This window comes from Stigmatopora argus, chromosome 7, assembly GCF_051989625.1.
Source record: "Stigmatopora argus isolate UIUO_Sarg chromosome 7, RoL_Sarg_1.0, whole genome shotgun sequence".
NCBI lineage: Eukaryota > Metazoa > Chordata > Actinopteri > Syngnathiformes > Syngnathidae > Stigmatopora > Stigmatopora argus.
The window spans coordinates 4,641,627-4,660,514 of NC_135393.1; the positions used below are offsets into that span (position 1 = coordinate 4,641,627).

Genomic DNA, 18,888 nt, shown 5'->3' on the forward strand with positions numbered 1-18,888 from the left:
TATATATATATATATATACACATACTTACTGAATAATTTTGCATCCTGTGAAATCTCTAACACATGGTCTGTTGACAACTTAAACAACCAAAGACGTCACAACCAAAGGTTAACACAACGGTCGAAGGCCTCATTAGTAGTCTTGACACCAATTACTTGTTAATCACTTTGAGAAATGAATAAATCCAAATTTGTAATTAGGCTCTTGCATTGTTTTGGTTTTTTTCCTTTTTCTGTTGTTTTTTAGGTGCCTGTGTTATCCACATAAAAGAAGGAGGGATGAAAGTGTAAGAGGAAGATGCATTACTAACACCTCCCCCACCTGCAATCCGTGCTCCCCGTCCCAGCTGCCCACTGCATGCGTGGCTGTTTGAAGTCTATATAATGTGTGAAGGTTTGTCAATAAAACAGTCCCTGGGGACACTTCATCTTTATTCACCAATTTGGACTGCATTAGGCACTTTGTATGATATTTGGACATTCATTCTGTGCTTTTGCCCCAAATTTAAAATTAGGCATAACAACAACAGTAGAATTGAACAAGAACCTACTTATTTAATGCTAGTGACTATAGTGCAGGTGTAGAAAATATTCAGATTTGGCATTAAAAACTTTTTTTTTTTAAATTGAGAAAGGGGTATTTCTTTCAAATTAAAATAAATCCAAATTGCAATATTGTAATTTGAAGTGGGCGGTGACCGAATGGTTAGTGCAGGGGTCCCCAAACCGGTCCTTGAGGGCCACTGTGGGTGCAGGTTTTTGTTCCAACCGATCCAGCACAGACACTTTAACCAATGAAATTTCTGCAGAAAACAAGAAGCAGGTGACTGCAATCCACTGATTGCTCTTGTAAGACACCAGATTGGTGAAAAGGTGTCCTCTTTCTGGGTTGGAATGAAAACCCGCACCCACTGCGCCCCTTTGTGGAATAGTTCGGAGACCGCTGGGTTAGCGCATCGGCCTCACAGTTCTGAGATCGGCCGGGACCTTGGAGTTTCCATGTTCTCCCTGAGCTTGCATGGGTTTTCTCCAGGTACATTGGTTTACTCCCACATCCCAAAATCATGCAGGGTAGGCTGGTTGAACACTCTAAATTGCCCTTCGGTATGAGTGGGAGTGTGAATGGTTGTGCCCTGTGATTGGCTGGCCACCAGTTAAGGATGTCCCCCGCATGGTGCCCTTAGTCGGTTGGGATAGGATCCAGCGCCCTCCACAACCCTCATGAGGATAAGTAATATGAAAAATGAATGGATAGTTTGGGGTATAATTAACCTGACTCGTTTGTTGTGTTCTTCTGGGTTCATCGCCCCTGCAAATCGATTCAATAAGCCAAAGAAAAATTCTCGTATGGTCTCCCAATGACCAGTAGCAAATGGAATTTTTTTTTTTTTTTTCATTGCTCTTTCCACACTGATTGAGTAACTGTCAAACGTCATCAAGAAATTCTATTTTTATAGATTATACATTGCTTTATGGATTGTTTTCATTATATTTTACCTGCAGCAGTATTATTAATGAGAGGCGATGACTCGCTCTGACCTCACCTAGTTTCCCATCTGCCCAGAAACACAGGAAATTAGTGATCACGGTGATGTAGTATTGTTTCACAAAAAGGCTAATAATAAAATCTCAGATTTTAATGCAAGAAGCAAATTTATAGAAGGAGAGATTAAGTCTTTCAATATTAATTAATTCATTAATCTTTCATACCGCACATCCTTGTAAGGGTTGCGGGGATTGCTGGAGCCTGTCCAGCTGACTTCGGGCTGACTGCATCCTAGACTGGTCGCCAGTCAGACGTAGGGCACGCAAAGAGACAGGATAATACAGGTACAGGAAAATAAATTTTAGACATAAATAGATAGGTAATACATTTATAAATAAATAAGCGTGTTGCTGAAATATATATGTAGTATAAATATAAATATACGTACATGCATACACAGATGTACATGTATACATACGGTTGGTCTGACACCATGAGGTGGCTGTCTTTCAATATTTCAGGAGCTCACATTCTTTTTTATTTTTAGTTTTAGAGATTTTTTCAGTTCTGAAATGCTGTGTCATAGTCTGCAGCACAAAGTGAAAGTCCTGGAATAGCTCAGCTTCTCTATTATGTATCTCTATTATGTATAAAGTAGCAGCAGTAGCAGCAGCAGCATCAAATCGGCCGGGTGAATGATGCTTGTGTTTCCAACAGCTTAATCCACCAGTCTAAAAACATGTTTTTTTTCCCTCTATGCGAAGTGATTTTGAAACTCAAAATAAATAGTGCATCTCTATATCTCTCACTCAAACTTGAAATATGGCCTGCTCAGGACCAGCCCACGAACATTAATTATCAAGCATAAAATCCTACCTCTCAAAGGCTCTGAATAGAGAATAAAAACTACAAACTGTCAAAAATGAGAATGGATAAACTCACCATGACTAGCACATTTATGCACAGACACTATTTTTTAATCAAGAGTGGAGAGTGGGGTTTGTTGCCCCATGGGTTGGTTGTCACACTTGCCATATCCCGACCACCAGAGCGTGTAGTGCAAAACATCAGTCATAAAATTATCTGTGTTGAACCCAGAAAAAATGACAATGCTTTTATTATGAGGTCACACGTCACTTTAATGTAAGTGGCAACTGCTTTTTTTAAAGGTTAAGTTAAAAATTTAAACGTCTTCACAATTCTTTGCATGGGATTCTACAGAATATATTTATAGTCATGAAATCAAAGCATCATTCATTCATTCATCTTTCATACCACACAACCTCGTAAGGGTTGCGGGGATTGCTGGGGCCTGTCCAGCTGACTTTGGTCAAAAGGCAGACTACACCCTAGACTGGTCGCCAGATAGCCATATGGCACACAGAGAGACAAACAACCACCCACACCCCCAATCATAGCACCACCAGCGGGAATTGAGCCCGCGCCTGCCTGAATTGAAGTCAGGCGAGTGAACCTCTACACCACGAGGCGGCTCAAAGCAAAATTATAAAGAAAATTTAAACCTGTTTTAGTTCAATATTAAATTTATAATGTAGTCTTGTTAATGATCCAGCTTTATAGACACAGTTGATCAAAAATACACTTAAATTTCATCCAGAAGTTGTCATAATTTTTTATAAATAACAAATTAGAAGTTAAAAGTGACAAGACTCTCACTTTTGATTTTGTATTTTAGGTTTTCATAGAGGTTCTGTAGAGGTTCACTTGTCTGACTTCGGTGTGGGCAGGTGCAGGCTCAATTCCCACTGGTGGGGGTATAATTGGCGGCGTGGATGGTTGTTTGTCTCTCTGTGTGCCCTATGGGTAACTGGCGTCCAGTCTGGGGTCTAGTCGGCCTTTTACCTGAAGACAGCTGAGTCAGGCTCCAAGCAACCTCTGCAATCCTTTCAAGGTTGGGCAGTATGAAAGATGGAAGTTTTTTGTAAATATTTACTCTTCAACTGATATTATTCCTGGCAGAAGGCAAAAGAATCACTTTGTGAAAGGTGTGTATGTAAGCGTATTCATTTAGAAAAAAATAATATGGTGGTTTTCGTCTAAGTCTTAATTTTGTAAGGTAAACACAGTCCACTAACAAAGCATAGGTAACAAAATGAAGAAAGTGGGTAATAGCCTGCATTAAAGTTTTTTTTAATAGGTGCTACAAATATACTGTACAATAATCACAGAAAGGCACTTTCTCTCATCTCTGCTTGACGTATAGTCAAATTACTTCCATATCATTCACAGAGTTTACACTAAACAAATCCCCAAATACACATGGCTAGTTTACTTCGTAATGAACGCAACCACTCCTCTTGGTTTAACCTGTGGCAGCAGTAGTTACCCAGCCCACTTCAAAATAATGAGTCCCATCTGATTACAAGGACACAAAAGAACATCTTCACAATCTTTACTGCCTTTCAAAAGTGGGGCCAATTCATTCATTTTACTGTAGTTTGAACATATTGGGTTGCCAGTTGAAATACATATATTAGACAACAATATAAAATGTTTGCTTTGTTTGCAGGTACTTGTTTGTATGTGTTTTAGATCATCTTGCTCACATAAGAGTTGTTGTTTGAATAATTGTGAGAATCATATAAATATTTGGATCATTTCATATCATTTATCATACATTTGCTGCACATTGAAAGCAAACAATGTTTTGTTTGATATGATTTACTTCAAAGATTGTTAAAGAATATTTTGCAAAGAGAGTGGATTTTCCTGGGAAGTTACAAGATGTTGTTACTATCTCAAAATAAATTGGAACGAATGGAGGCACCGTTTCAGAAAAGCCGGTGTTCTTAAACCAGAATAAAGCGTGTTCTCTCATATTTCCGCGTCTTTATGGGAATGTCTAAACGGCAAACCTGGCAATAACCAATGCAAAATGAGGAACTATGACATTTACTCGGTCCTTCATTCATTTTTCTGCTAGGGGTGCTGGAGCTGTATAACTGTATAGATAATTGGCCTTACAGTTCTTATACTTCTGTTGAGCAGTGCACCTTTGTTAATCACAAAGGTTCATGTAAAATATATATTCATAAAGATATTTTTTTTGTTATATTTTATTAAAATCTCTAAATTAACATGGTTGCCTCGGGTATATCTACAATTGCTGCAGGTCTTAGGTAGAGCTGATCTATCTGAACCATGGTTAATCTTTCAGGATTGTTTAACAGCTTGTCTTTTCTCGGACATCTTACATTTCAAACCGATATAGGTTAAAACATTTCAATCTATTTTGCAACAAAATGCTTTCTAGATTGTTTTATAACTCTAAATAAATTCCCTACAAATAAACCCAGTACATAGGGAAGCTCTTTTGAAAATCAGGAGGCAGGGTAAGAAAATTATTTCTTCCAGTCAGCCTGCTTGTATGGCTTTGCTATTATTAGACCAATGAAAAAAAGGAACATGATGACTTCATTAACAAGTCAGATCACAGGGTCTGCCTCAAAATGATGTAGCGCTTTCTAGCAGGAAAGGAAAAGGAAATCATTTTATCTTTCATTTTTGAGAAACATTGTTTTGAGTTCTATTATTAGGATGAATATTTACTTGATATCTAATGTACTTCTAAATATTTTGTGTTGATACATTAAGCCTTACTTTAGACCTCCACATCTATCCAAGACATCATTCCCTAAGGCTGCCAGAGCAAAGTGATGCTAGCAACAGATTCCAAGGCAACAGCAGCAAATTAAGACTTTCTTTACTGGCACGAATACAAAGCTTAAAATAAAGTGATTTCATTAAAATGATAATATGACTTATAACAATAATGCATTGAAACAGTTCACCGCTATGAAAAAGTTTGATATGTATTTTTTTGTATTACAAATACTCATTACTTTTTACAGTGTCACAAGTGCTTTGTGTTAGTGAATTAAAAACAATATCTTTACCATTAAACAGAAACCAAATGCATATCTTTCTATGCTTTTTATATTTAGCTGACTTTTTTAATTTATGGTGTTTATTTACACATTTAATCTACAAAGTTTGGTTTTATAATATTATTAACAACTTCTTTATAAATGAAAGGCCTTGTTTTTTTAGAAGACAGAATTCAGTGGAAAACATGCACTACAACATAATGGGCATTTTTGCTTTAAAGACGAAGTTTTTTCGTATGATTTTCCTCTGGCCAAGTGTTTCAAGGTTAACTGCTTAAGAAAAAAATAGACAACATTTATTATGCAGTGATATTATGTTATGTGATAATGTGGGTTTGTGAACTAAATACGAACAAATAGTTCAGTGCTGGTACGCTTCAAGGTATAGACAACGAAACTAACAATTCCATTTAAAACTGCATCATGTTCATTAGTTTTTCCTCAGATTTTAACACACTTTCACGGCTTTTTTTCTCACCAAATGATAAACTCATCTCAAACAGTATTGAGAGATAAAGGATAAAGACTCACACAGAAACATAACAATTTAAATTCTCATCTCATTTCATTTTCTGAACCGCTTTATCCTCATTAGTGTTGCGGGGGGTGCTAGAGCCTATCCCAGCTGACTCTGGGACACCCTGAATCGGTGGCCAGCCGATTGCAGGGCACAAGGAGACGGACAACCACGCACACTCACACCCATACCTAGGGGCAATTTAGAGTGTCCAATCAGCCTACAATGCATGGCATGCTTTTGGAATGTGGGAGGAAACCGGAGAACCCAGAGTAAACCCACGCAGGCCCGGGGAGAACATGCAAACTCAACACAGGTGGACGTGACCTGGATTTGAACCCATGGTCCGAGAGCTGTGAGGCCGACGTGCTGATCACTCGCTACACCGGACTACAATTTAAATTGTACCTTAAAAAATGTTTTTTAATGTTTGTTGCTCATCATTCGTGAAAACAATAACTGCACACGCGTACAGGAGCCAGCAAAGAGCGTATGCCCCAATATAAACATAAAATCATTAACTACTAAATTGGAAGTTTGTCATAAGTCCCAAAAACATTAGATTGCACCGTACAAGATCATGACAGAGGCTGAAGCACCCACCGTACACGGCCACCGTGACGGAGAAAATGAGAGACTCAGTCCCGGCATGGATGCTGGTAAAGAGCATCTTATATTTTACAAACAAAACCTGGCAATTGAAAATCTATTTTTCTATTATCTATTAGTATTCGCAGCCAAATGGGATTAAAACTATTTTTTGCACTTTTTTGTTTTATTATACAAAGAAAAGTATTATGGGTTGTGGCTCAACAAAGTCCAATCTATCGAATTCTGTAACGGCCAACCGTGATTGAGGACCTTTAACTACAATGACAATCCACTAATGGAAAGTTTGGATGTCTTCGCTCTTATAAGACAACTCAGCACTCGAAGCTCCATCACACTCTCTTCCTGCTCTTTAGCACTGCTTGGATCTGGATGGCTGTCGTACGCAGTCATTACCATTCAGAAGACAGATGCTGCACATCAAGGCTGTGTACATGCTTATAAGCCATGAGTATCATCATCTTATTTATTGAGGGTGTCAGTCTGCTAACATTGTTTGATTCCACATTAGTCAATGCAGTGGCAATGGTCGTGTCATGCACCGATTGGTGCACATTGTAGATTTGTCTATGCAACATTTGAGTGTGCCAAAGGGAATAAGAGATTCTGCTTTTACTACTGGGGACAAATATAACAGTGTAAACGACCTTCTATCATATGGACCATTGTGGATGTGGACACTAAATTAAATTCTACAATGTTAATGTTTCTTAATTTTTGTAATGACAGGCAATGGGGCTGTTTTCCATTGATTGTGTAATAGTAGTAGTAGTTTTAAATCTGTACTTCTGTTTTCATATTTTTAAATTATTATTTCTTATTACTGTTAATATTTATTAATAGTGGCGGCCCGGTGGTGGGAGTGGTTAGCACGTCGGCCTCACAGCTCTGGGGTCCTGGGTTCAAATCCAGGTCACGTCCACCTGTGTGGAGTTTGCATGTTCTCCCTGGGCCTGCGTGGGTTTCCTCTGGGTACTCCGGTTTCCTCCCACATTCCAAAAACATGCATGGTAGGCTGATTGGACACTCTAAATTGCCCCTAAGTATGGGTGTGAGTGTGCATGGTTGTCCATCTCCTTGTGCCCCGCGATCGTCTGGCCACCAATTCAAGGTGTCCCCCGCCTCGCTGGGATTAGCTCCAGCACCCCCAGTGACCCTAATGAGGATAAAGCGGTTCAGAAAATGAAATTATATATACATATGTATATATATATATATATATATATATATATATATATATATATATATATACACACATATACACATATATATACATGTATAACAACATGCAAGAGGAATAGTTGAACTGCAATGTACACTGACTGCAGTGGAATTAAAGGCGGCCAACATTCTCCATCAGCAACTATAAATCTCAAATTATTCCCAATTCCAATTTTCTATATGAGATTGCATTTTTTACAAGACCACTGCTTCATATTATCGGGTGTTTTAATACTCTCGTGTGTTTTCTGTGTTTATGAAGAAGAGATTGAGTAGCTGAGATTTGAAAAGTATGTGTGCTTCTTACTTGAAAGAAAATTAGAAAGAGCTGTTTTACAGCAGAGGTTTTATGGTGACATTTCAGAGGCCTTTGTAAAACATCGGCTGGGAGCATTGCAGAGGTATAAATCTTTGAAGAGCTGCACCCTGCATTGCACATGCACCACAAGCCTATCAAGGCTGTCTGACCCAATAGACGAGCAAAACCAGGGAAGGGTCTGTGATGCTCAAGGTCTAGACCGTCATGTGTCAGTGGGATGAGAAGAGGTTGAGGGGTTTGTGTTAATGACGACCTCACACAGTATTGCGGGAGATCATCCATCATCTCACACTTTGCCTCATGAAAGAAAAGGTATTTACTCAATACAAGACAGTTCTTATCTCTACTGGTTTAAAAACAAGACTTATTTTAGCAGATAAAAGGACACAGGACAAGATGAGTTGATTGCAAACATTTTCTGGATGCAAATTAGGTCTATTACCAATTATTATGTTGATTCCTACCCCCAGAATTTTTCACTGGGTAAACATGTTTATATTTAATCCCATGGGTCTAAACCGTCCAAATTACCAATTCATAAATCACACCCACTCATGCACATAAATACCATACCAAAATCTTGTGGCATGTCAATAATGTCAAAATTTTATTGATATGGTGTCTCACAGCAATACATAGCAAGTTGAAATACTAACAAGGATAACATGGCAACTACATTCAATCCCTAAATTTTAAATGTCACGGTTGCTCTAAATAAATGCAAATAATGATCCAATGCCCCACTAAACAAATTCAGCCTCACCATACAAATGGCAAAATACGAAGCTGCTGGTGTTTTAAGGCATTTCATATCCTACAGTATTTATTCTATGGCAAAATATTAATAATTGCATTTGACCTTGTGACATATTGTTAATGTCATGCCATGACTAGTGCTGCATGTTTCTTATTTTTGGCAGTGTGGTAATAATGTTAGGATAGTAAGACACCGTTTTATTCTATTTGGTTTGCAATATGGTTATAAAAGCTTTTGTTGTTCTGGAATGCAGCATACAGACATTTACATGTGCTAGTGATCTTTTTCTTCTGGAAGTCTTTTAGGATAGGCCACTGCATAGCGATACAAATACACACTTACTAGGGTACTCACATATTGCTTGTTCTAAAGCCACAGATAAAACAAACCAATCCAGAACATTCTGTCCTACAGCCGTGCATTATCATTTTTTTTTCCAAATAGAAGTGTGAGTGCAGCTTGTCAGAGCGGGTCTACAATGGCAAATATCACGAGAACAACATTGCTTTGTTTATGTTGGCAGTAAGCAAGCAAAAAGTGAACTACTAGAGTCTTGGTCTTACATGTTTCTACTGAGGTCATACTAAACCTGATGTTTAATCCTGTCATTGCCAAAATTGAAAAGATAAAGGACACATTTGAAACAAATTACAAACTGGTCCTTATGTATTGGCTCTATTTTGAGTGAGGTTGCAAGGTTTGGTCTAAGTGTCCAAGCGAGATGGATTGTATACCTAAAATGGGCTTTAATTATCAATGAAGCGTGAGGAATGAAGCTGCACTTAAATGGATTATACATAATCTGCTTTTTGGATTTAAGTGTAAATTACAAAATGCTTTTATGTGTGGAATTATTTGTTGGAACTTTTTGGTAAATATATTTTATAGTCTATCAGGTTAGGTCATTCAAAGATGACAAAGATCATTGTCAATTAGGACTTTGCTTGATGTTATGCAAGTGTAATTTTTGGAAAGGGAGGCATTAGCCAACCTTAAATGCAATCAATGTGTTTATGAGCAATGGAGCAGATTCCATGCAAGGATGATGTCTACATACACTATCCATATTAAGATGGTTAAACATACATTTCTTTTTTGCTCATTTAAAGATTACAACTATTACTATTAAATAAGCAGTGTAAGAGAGGGCAGTGTTCCTTTGAGGATGTTCACCCTCAATTGATGCACCATTATTTATTTGAACATTTGTGCAAGGTGAATTTTTTTTCAACTGATTTTATGTCAGTTATGCAACATCACAAGCCAGTCTTCATTGTGAATCATTAAATGTGTGCTTTCTTTTTTAATTCTATCTTCTAGTATACAGGTGTTATGTTGTATTCAAAGAATTTTCCTTTCACTATGCATCATGGTCGAGTGCATATTTTTCTTAAAGTTGTGCTGTAGTATTTAAACACTTATGACGTACTATGTGCATTTGTGTGATGCACAAGTGAGAAAGCAGTTGAGTACAGTACTAATATATTATGTGCTGCCTAAGAACTTGCTCTTCTTGGTAGGTGAATGACAGAACAAACAAAAATAACGTTCAATGGAGTGATTGTTTTTCGTTCATGTAAAATGATTTTCTTTGGGAACGTGTATTATTTAAGGATCACTGTAAAAATTACTATAACCCTATCACTGAAATTGTACTGTACTCCTAAATGTATAAGCAACCTATTAATGCAAGATGTTTATGAGAAGGCAAACTAGCAGTTTAAGTCCCTGCGGTGCTGTTAATTCAAGATACGTGGTTTGATTTAGTATGGTGAATTGAAAAGAAGTCGGTATGGGAGATGCAAGACATGTAAGGTTTAGAGGTCTAGCAGGTTTACACTAGGCTGCTAGATTTTTTGATTAGTAGAGGAATCACTAGCATCTTGCTGCTTCTCTACTTTTTTAGTGGTCACCACTGTCTCCTCATAAATCTCATGGGTGGCCTTGCTCCCAGCCTTGCTCTGTGGCTGGCTTTCATCCTTATCTTCCCTCTTGGAGCTCTTGCCAGAGCTGGTGTAGATGCGTGACTGGTAATTGTAGCTCTGTCCACCACCTGAACTTATAGATGGGGTGGGGTAGGCAATTCCTGACCCTATGCGGGTCTCCTCGCCCTCCAGCAGTTTTCTGCAGACAATAACATTAAGAAGAGTTTAACGGATGTTCGAAAAAGGTAACAAAAATGGTACGCCATGGTGTGATGTTTCCCACCGATATGCCGCTATCTCAATATCCAGGGCCATCTTGACATTCAGCAGATCTTGGTACTCCCTCAAGTGACGAGCCATCTCATTTTTAGTAGCCCTCAGGTCATTCTCCAACTCTGCTATGCCGTCCTGTAAAAAAAAGAAATTGACAGGATGTCATTAAATATTGAAATTCTATCCGCAGTAACAGAAATCTGCAGTTCTGAGGACACGCAAAGGTGGAGCAAGGCTCATCTGTTTTATGTAGTAACCTTATACCTTATAGGGACCTATTCTGGAACATGTGATTACTTAAAATCTTAATGTGTATCATTTGTTCTGTTCATTTAAAATATAAAAGGATATAAGTACGCATATTTCGCAAGCTGATGACAAAGGACGTAGGGACGTGGGCGTTGTCCATTGCAGATGCTGAGCTGAGATAGCCCAGTAGAAATTCAGAACCACGGACAGAGCACATAGTCCACAAAAACCAATGCTTCTTATTTTACAAATAAAGCAGAATAATTGTACATTTTACTGTCCTAAAATGTACTTACTTTACGAACGACGTGTCATTACCTGATAATTTCCGATCTCCACGGTGTGCCTGTCCTCCATCTCCCTGAGCTGCTTTTCCAGGGACTCATTAGTGCCTCTCAGGCTCTCAATCTCAATAGTCTTGGACTGCAGCTGCCTCCTAAACTCGTTCATTTCCTCCCTGCTTGCACGGATAGCATCATTGCTGCGAGTGGCCTGCTCCGAAAGGTCAGCAAACTTGGTCTTGTACCACTCTTCGGCGGACTGCATGTTCTTGGATGCCATGGACTCGTACTGACCTCGGATCTCCTTGAGGGCGGATGTCAGGTCCGGCTTGGCGACCTCCATCTCCACAGACACCTGAGCTGCCTGGATCATGTCTGTGAGTTCGGCCACCTCTTCATCGTGCACCTTCCTCAGGAAGTTGATTTCATCCAGCAGAGATTCAACCTTCTTTTCCAGGTCCAGGCGCACCATGGTGGCATCCTCCACATCTTTCTTGAAAGCCTTGAGAGTAGCCTCCGCCTCCTCTCGAGCACGGAACTCCTCTTCATATTTCCCCCTGAGCTTCTGGAGGTCATCGTCGATACTATCTCTCTCGATGAGTAGCTGGGACTTCTCTCCATTCAGCTCGTCCAGCTGGGATCGCAGTTCACGGATCTCCTGTTGGTACAGCTCGGCGAGACGGGACGGTTCTGCCTGTCTTTGACGCAGGGCCACCAGCTCTGTCTCCAACACTTTGTTATGCTGCTCCAAGTTGCGCACTTTCTCGATGAACATGGCAAAGCGGTCATTAAGACCTTGCATTTGCTCCTTTTCATTTGTGCGGACAATTTTGAACTCATTGTTGAGGGCGCTACTTTGTGCCAGGTCGAATGTCTCCAGAGGCATGGACGAGTAGGCGCGCCCGGACTTTCGGGTGTACCCGCCCGAGGGCACAATGTTGCTCCGGGATGCCGAGGAGGCTCGGTAGACACTCCGCGAGGACACGCCCATGGCGGTCCGAGATGGAGAGGACGCATAGCGGGGAGATTCCCCGAACATTCTTCGGTAAGAGGAAGAGGAGTAGACTTCAGGTCCGTAGCTCATCGTGGCGTCAATGGAGTCAGAAGAGTAGATGGGTGCGTCTCCTTTTTATAGGCGGGGGCAGGGCGATCGTTCATGAATACTCATCTGAGATTACCTACCCTCAAAAGAAAAAAGTCAAAATACATAGCTCGTTTTCGCAAATTCACACCAATTTACATGTCCAGGTATTCAACGTCCATTTTATGTGCAGATTAAAATCATCTAATCAGTAGAAATTTCAAAGGCCCAGTCTCTCATAATAATAATAATAATAATATACACACCTATTGTGCATTGAAAATAATGTTTTCAATGAAACACCAGAAATGAGCTATCCAAATCCAATTTAAGGTTATTTTTTTAAGCAAAGTAGTGCAGTGACATTGTTCTTGTCATTGCTTTGAATAAAAATTGCACCCAGAAAGCGATTTTAATGTTTTTTCACACTTTATTAAAATGAATACATAGTAACTAAATACTTGACACGTTCAAGATTAAAAAAATAGAACTTTGCTGCCCTCTGTTGAAATAAACGAGTAGCTACATGGTCATTACTGACGTGCAAAGGGCAATGTATAATACATATAATGCAAGTGCGGAGCTGTGCTTATTATTTATCTCATTTCATTTTCTGAACCGCTTTATCACCGTGGCCCTTTTTAACAAGTATGTTGTCTTTAAAAAGATGATGTTAATTGAGCCCGTCTCCTTTTGATAGACAGAAGGAGAGAGCGAGAGCAAGAGAGCGAGAGAGAGCGAGAGAGAGCGAGAGAGCGAGAGGGAGGAAGAGAGATAGAGAGAGGGAGAAAGAGAGATATAGAGAGAGAGAGGAAGAGAGAGAGAGAGAGAGAGAGAGAGAGGAGGAAGAGAGAGAGAGAGAGAGAGAGAGAGAGAGAGAGAGAGAGAGAGAGAGAGAGAGAGAGAAAGAGAGAGAGGGAGGAAGAGAGATAGAGAGAGAGGGAGGAAGAGAGAAAGAGAGAGAGGAGGAAGAGAGAGAGAGAGAGAGAGAAAGAGAGAGAGCAGCAGCAGCAAACAGAGAAGCGAGAATCAAAGTGTACTATAGTGCACAAATTCGGGAAGTGTGTGCAGTTTACTACGCAACCTTTCTTCCAGTAGAACGTTCCTCAAGGCGCATGCTCAGATTTAGTGGCAGTGCAGTTGTTTGACACAAGAGCACAGAAGCTGATTTCAGTGGTGAGTACAGTAACGCTACAAATAGTTAACTTAAACTCTGCCTTTACCTTTGTTGGCTATTATTATTGTACCCCACCCAATTCATTTATTATTAACTATTAATTATAATCATCCTCGGCCGAATCATTTCTGGCCACCGTCGAATGGCGTAAGCCAGTGGCGGGCCGTGCATTTCCACTGTAAGCAGACTGTTAGCTCTTTTATGTTTGACAGTCTAGTCAGCGAATACTAGCTAGCCTAGTTCATTTCACAAGTCACACTGAACGACCGTGAATCAGTACGGTTAATATTATACTTGATGTCATCTTTCAGGGGTGCAGGAAACACTTTAAGTGGGTCTTAAGGACTGCGCTACATGATATACTACATACTGTAATGTGGAAGTCGAACAAAGAGCGTTTTGCATTAGCGCAGGCTTGTCACATGCAGTGCTCTGACATACTGTATTTTTCTAAACCTGAACTCCCATCTGACACCACCGATCCTTGGTTAGGGTGTAAACAGAGTTGTCCTGAAGGCAGTGGCTAAAATGAAGGCTACCCGGCTGCTGCTGGAGTTGTTCAGAAACACACTGACAAACACACAACAAACTACATTCATTTAGGACAAGGATACAAATGTTAATGTGTGCCAGACTCTCATCTCATTTTCTGAACTGCTTTATCCTCACTAGGGTCGCGGGGGGTGCTGGAGCCTCACCCAGCTGAATTTGGGCCAGAGGCGGGGGACACCTTGAATTGGTGGCCAGCCAATTGCAGGGCACAAGGAGACAAACAACCATTCACGCTCACACTCATACCTAGGGGCAATTTAAAGTGTCCAATCACCCTACCATGCATGTCTTTGGAATGTGGGAGGAAACCAGAGTACTCGTAGAAAACCCACGGCGGCCTGGAAAGAACATGGAAACTCCACACAGGTAGATTTGAATCCACTGTGAGGCTAACCACTCATCCTCCGGGCCGCTCATTGCCAGACTCTATTGAGTTTATTACCTGTCCAGTGCGGACACTAGCGCAAAAAAACAACAACTTAATGTTGCGACTTTTGTGCTATACAGCCTCGCCATTCTTGTACTGTACAAACAACTTACTTCATCAAGCCAAAGCCCAAAGTAGCAGACAGAAACAACTTTGACAGTGCTCTTAAATGTAATTTCCTAAATAGTCTCATTGTGTATACTTGATTCTCATTTCTTTTCAATTATTATCTTCACGCTGACAGTGTTAACAACACATCGACGTACTAAGATGTATTCCCAACTAGTCAAAGTCCTGCATTTGTGCATCAGTTATAAAGTTACATGTTGACTTGTGTTTGGATGTAAAGGGACAGTGACAACATAGGAAACATTAAAATTCAACACTAAATTTACCTTTTGTTTAAATAGTGGTAGCCTGCAGTGTTAGCTGGACAAATGTTGTCCTTATTCCTGAAAAGGAAAACTGTTTGATACCTTTTAAATCTTGAAAACAGAAGAAAATTGCATGAAAATTTGCAGATTGCATGCCTTTTGCTTTTAGCACATTGACAGTAGAAACTGTTATAACAGCTGTCCCTTTCACCGGAAATGCTTCATCTGGTGCTGTCTACACGGTCCCTTGTGATAAGCAAACTCAAAGGTTTACAACCAATGATGAAATGCTGAATGAAAAGATTGTTTTGCAAATACGCATAGTCCTTTCTTTCAGTATTGTGTGTGGTCAACTGATAACAACAATGTGATTATTTTATTGGTCTGGAGGTGTACTAGAACAAGGCTACAAAGATCAGAAACCGGAACTCTGAGCAATCACGGTCTTATTAAGGGGTTTTGAACATAGCCATTTCAATTACGTCTGGCTACCATTTCTGGATGTTTAATTTCAACCTAACACTGGTTGATTCAAATCAGTTGCAATAGGAAGATTGCTTGTCTATCCCGGACAAAATGTGAATTAACAGTCGACCGGATGCATTTCCATTTTGACAATCTTTTGTATTTACAATGAACAAAAATAACTTTCAGTAAAGTATTTAACCCATATGGGGTGTCTGGAAACGTGCGTAACTGGAAACATTTGTATTATGCCCTACTACCATCATAATAAGTGTGTTTTAACATTTTAAATATTAGCATGTATCTTTGTATTATTTGTGACTTAAGAAAATGTACCTAATTTTCCGCATGATAAGGCACACCTAAAAGCCTTACATTTTTTCAAAAGCTGGCCCTGCGCCTTATAATCCGGTGCACCTTAAATATGGATCAATATTGAGTCGCAACTACAGTTAGCAGCCCCCAACTCCATTTGCCCCGTAGAAGTATTGTGCAGTGCATGCTGGGATATACAGTTCTTTTGTCAATCCACCCGGAATTCAGTGCTCGCCATCGTTCAGATAGACTGCGAACTATATATATATATATATATATATATATATATATATATATATATATATATATATATCTTATATATGGATCAATATTGAGCCGCAACAGGTCTCGCAACTACGGCAAGCAAGCGCCGACTCCATTTCCCAGGTAGAAGTAGTAGTGCGCGGTGAATGCTGGGTTAGATAAAACAGGGTTTCATTTCGGTTGAGTTCGATTTAGCACACTAATTCTATGCTCGCCGTCATTCCGGGTGGATTGACAAAAGAACTCCAGCTGCTAGATGTTGGCGTCAACAGAGGATTCAAAACCAGACTGTGAACTACGTGGGAGGAGTGGATGACAGGGAGGAATTGATGACTCGATAATGATGACTTTGATGAGACGGGGTGTGGACGTGTTGGATGCCGCATTCGCCCAGCTGTTCAACATGAGTTATTATGCTATTGCTGTGTCACAAAATTACTAATACTTTACCTTGGAAAAAATAATAAAACAGTTGTTTATTCATGTTGGGAGTGAATGAATTTGTCAGAAAGCTGATTTGTAATCTATTAACAAAGTTTGGCTGAGCTATCTGACTGTTTTGTTGACATTCCCTTGAGCGCAGCACCGTCTAATAATGGATGCATATTAACGTAACCCCAGCCTCTACTGTAGCGCCTTATAATGCGGTGCGCATTATATATGGAAATAGTTTTAAAATATATCATTCATTGAAGGTGCACCTTATAATGCGGTGCAACCTTATAGTGTGGAAAAGACGGTACTTTAATCCTGTTTTGATTTACCTGTAGAGTTCATAAATGTTTTAAGATTGTTTGTTCTCTGTTTTAAAATTACAGTAATACACTATGTTGGTCAATTTAAAAAGAAAAAAAAACAATCAAATCACAGAACAAGCAGTGCCCCACAATAGATTTTCTTCCTCCTTGAAAGTAACATTTCTGATGGGTTAGGTTGCAACATGAATCAATGAAGTACTCCTTGATGACAAAACATATACACATAGAGACGTCCTAATCTGAACATTTGATCGGAAATCAAACCCGATATAGTCAGTTTTAGAGGATCGAAATCATTTACAAAAGATCAACATTGCCCTTCCTGATCAAAAGGAGTACAGTGTTTTTAAACTGTTAATTCCACTCAAGTAGGGGATGTAAAAAAGTAAACACAACAAAGAAAACGCGTTGCCTCTGATGGGTGTATGTATACACATTTAGAGTTATTGTACAGTATTTACCAACTCCAGATGTATAATGTGATAATGGTAGTGCCATTAAAAATGTTAAGCTTATTTTGACAGTTGCCACTGATTTGATGGCAAAAAAATATTATAATAAAATATTTCACATAGACTTTCATCAGGACTCACTATCGACAGATAGTCTAAAACACTTGACACAGAATCAGATAGGGTGTGTAAATAAATAAATATATTAAAACGGGTGATCAGGACACCCCTAAATAGATGATTTAATTGTTCTTAATTGTCTCCTCAGTCATAGAAGCCTAAAGATGTCTACTTCATGGAGTGACCGACTTCAGAATTATGCAGACCTGCCTGCCAATATGGACAGAATAACAATGAAAAAATACAGAAGAGAGCCTTACCATAGGTAAGATACATCTCCCTCTACTGCCCTCTAATCTACTATGAGTACACGTTGAGTAGAATGTTGAAAGAATATTCCAGCGTGACAGTGTTTTTTTAATTTTAATGCTTCTCAGTTCGCCCAGGAACCCAGAGCTGTGAGGCTGACGTTCTAACCACTCAAGCCGCCGGGCCGCCGCAATTGGCTTATTTTCAAAATTTTATGAAATGCATACTGACTGACATATAAATATCCGCATTGTTAGATGCCAATTAGCTTTTTTTAATAACGAATTGTTGAGCAAGTTTTGCCAGTTTTCATAAATCTTCCACGAGTGTTTTATTATTGCTTTTATTTTGTGTTCAATGCTTCACGTTGCTCTGTTGAGGTGATTATTCGCTTCATTCAAGCATATTCAGTCATTGCCCATTTTAGAGCAGCCCAAAGTAGTTTTACATATAAGCTGCTTTTGTCGGACAAATAAATGATGACTGAATCAAGGGTACGGCCTATTTGCGCATAAAAACACAACATGCAAAAAAACTGCAAATTGACGGCGTCGTGACATGACGTCACGACAAAATGGCGCCGTGACATGATGACGTCATGACAAAATGGCGCCGTGACATGATGATGTCACGACAAAATGGCGCCGTTGAGTGCGTCATGACGTTAGGACGCAAGCGAATGGCGATACGGTAATTTATTTCAAAATAGTGAAAAGATAAACAGATAAATCGCTAAACAAAATGTATTTTGAGGTCAATTAATGAAATTCAAGAAAAAAAACGTACGTATCTTGCACGAAACGTGAAAAAACTCATGTTCCCGTCACTGCTCGCTCGGGCCGCAGCCATCTTACCTATGTCCCGGGCAGCCATCTTACCTAGGGCGCTGCTGTCGAAACCTAGTTAAACGTGCTCTGACTGGCCAAACGCGAGCAGACTTGATTTCGCGAGAAATTGTAAAATTAAAAAAATTCAAGACAACTTTCAGGGTTAACTTATACGTGCGGGTGTCTTATATGCAAGTAAATACGGTAACCCTTTACCACACGACAAAGTCTACTTTCCTATTTGAGATTAAAGCACAGTGACTAATAAAATTATTTTGATTG

General features: G+C 39.4%; 2 protein-coding genes across 2 annotated transcripts in view; one reads left to right on the plus strand and one right to left on the minus strand.

Moving 5' to 3' along the window:
* Positions 1–8,640: 8,640 nt before the first annotated feature.
* Positions 8,641–12,657, minus strand: inab (internexin neuronal intermediate filament protein, alpha b). The gene is made up of 3 exons (XM_077604871.1): positions 11,583–12,657; positions 11,026–11,150; positions 8,641–10,941 (listed from the first exon to the last, which is right to left on the minus strand). Exons 1-3 carry the CDS (start codon positions 12,627–12,629, stop codon positions 10,665–10,667), a joined length of 1,449 nt encoding a protein of 482 aa, XP_077460997.1. The 5' UTR covers positions 12,630–12,657; the 3' UTR covers positions 8,641–10,664.
* Positions 12,658–13,553: 896 nt separating this feature from the next.
* The window catches only part of nt5c2b (5'-nucleotidase, cytosolic IIb), a 47,804-nt gene continuing 42,469 nt past the window's right edge, over positions 13,554–18,888 (plus strand). Inside the window, exons 1-2 of the mRNA XM_077604866.1 lie at positions 13,554–13,802; positions 17,679–17,795. Coding sequence (XP_077460992.1) covers positions 17,695–17,795 — 101 coding nt within the window. The 5' untranslated portion in view covers positions 13,554–13,802; positions 17,679–17,694. The remainder of the gene's footprint in view (positions 13,803–17,678; positions 17,796–18,888) is intronic.

Bases quoted from the DNA above. Each gene is read 5' to 3' on its own strand.
- inab (XM_077604871.1), bottom strand. From the start codon at position 12,629: ATGAGCTACGGACCTGAAGTCTACTCCTCTTCCTCTTACCGAAGAATG. The intron at 11,151-11,582 runs GTAATGACACGT...TTTTTTTTACAG, and splicing joins TGGAGATCGGAAATTATCAG to GACGGCATAGCAGAGTTGGA. The intron at 10,942-11,025 runs GTGGGAAACATC...TATTGTCTGCAG, and splicing joins ATTGAGATAGCGGCATATCG to AAAACTGCTGGAGGGCGAGG.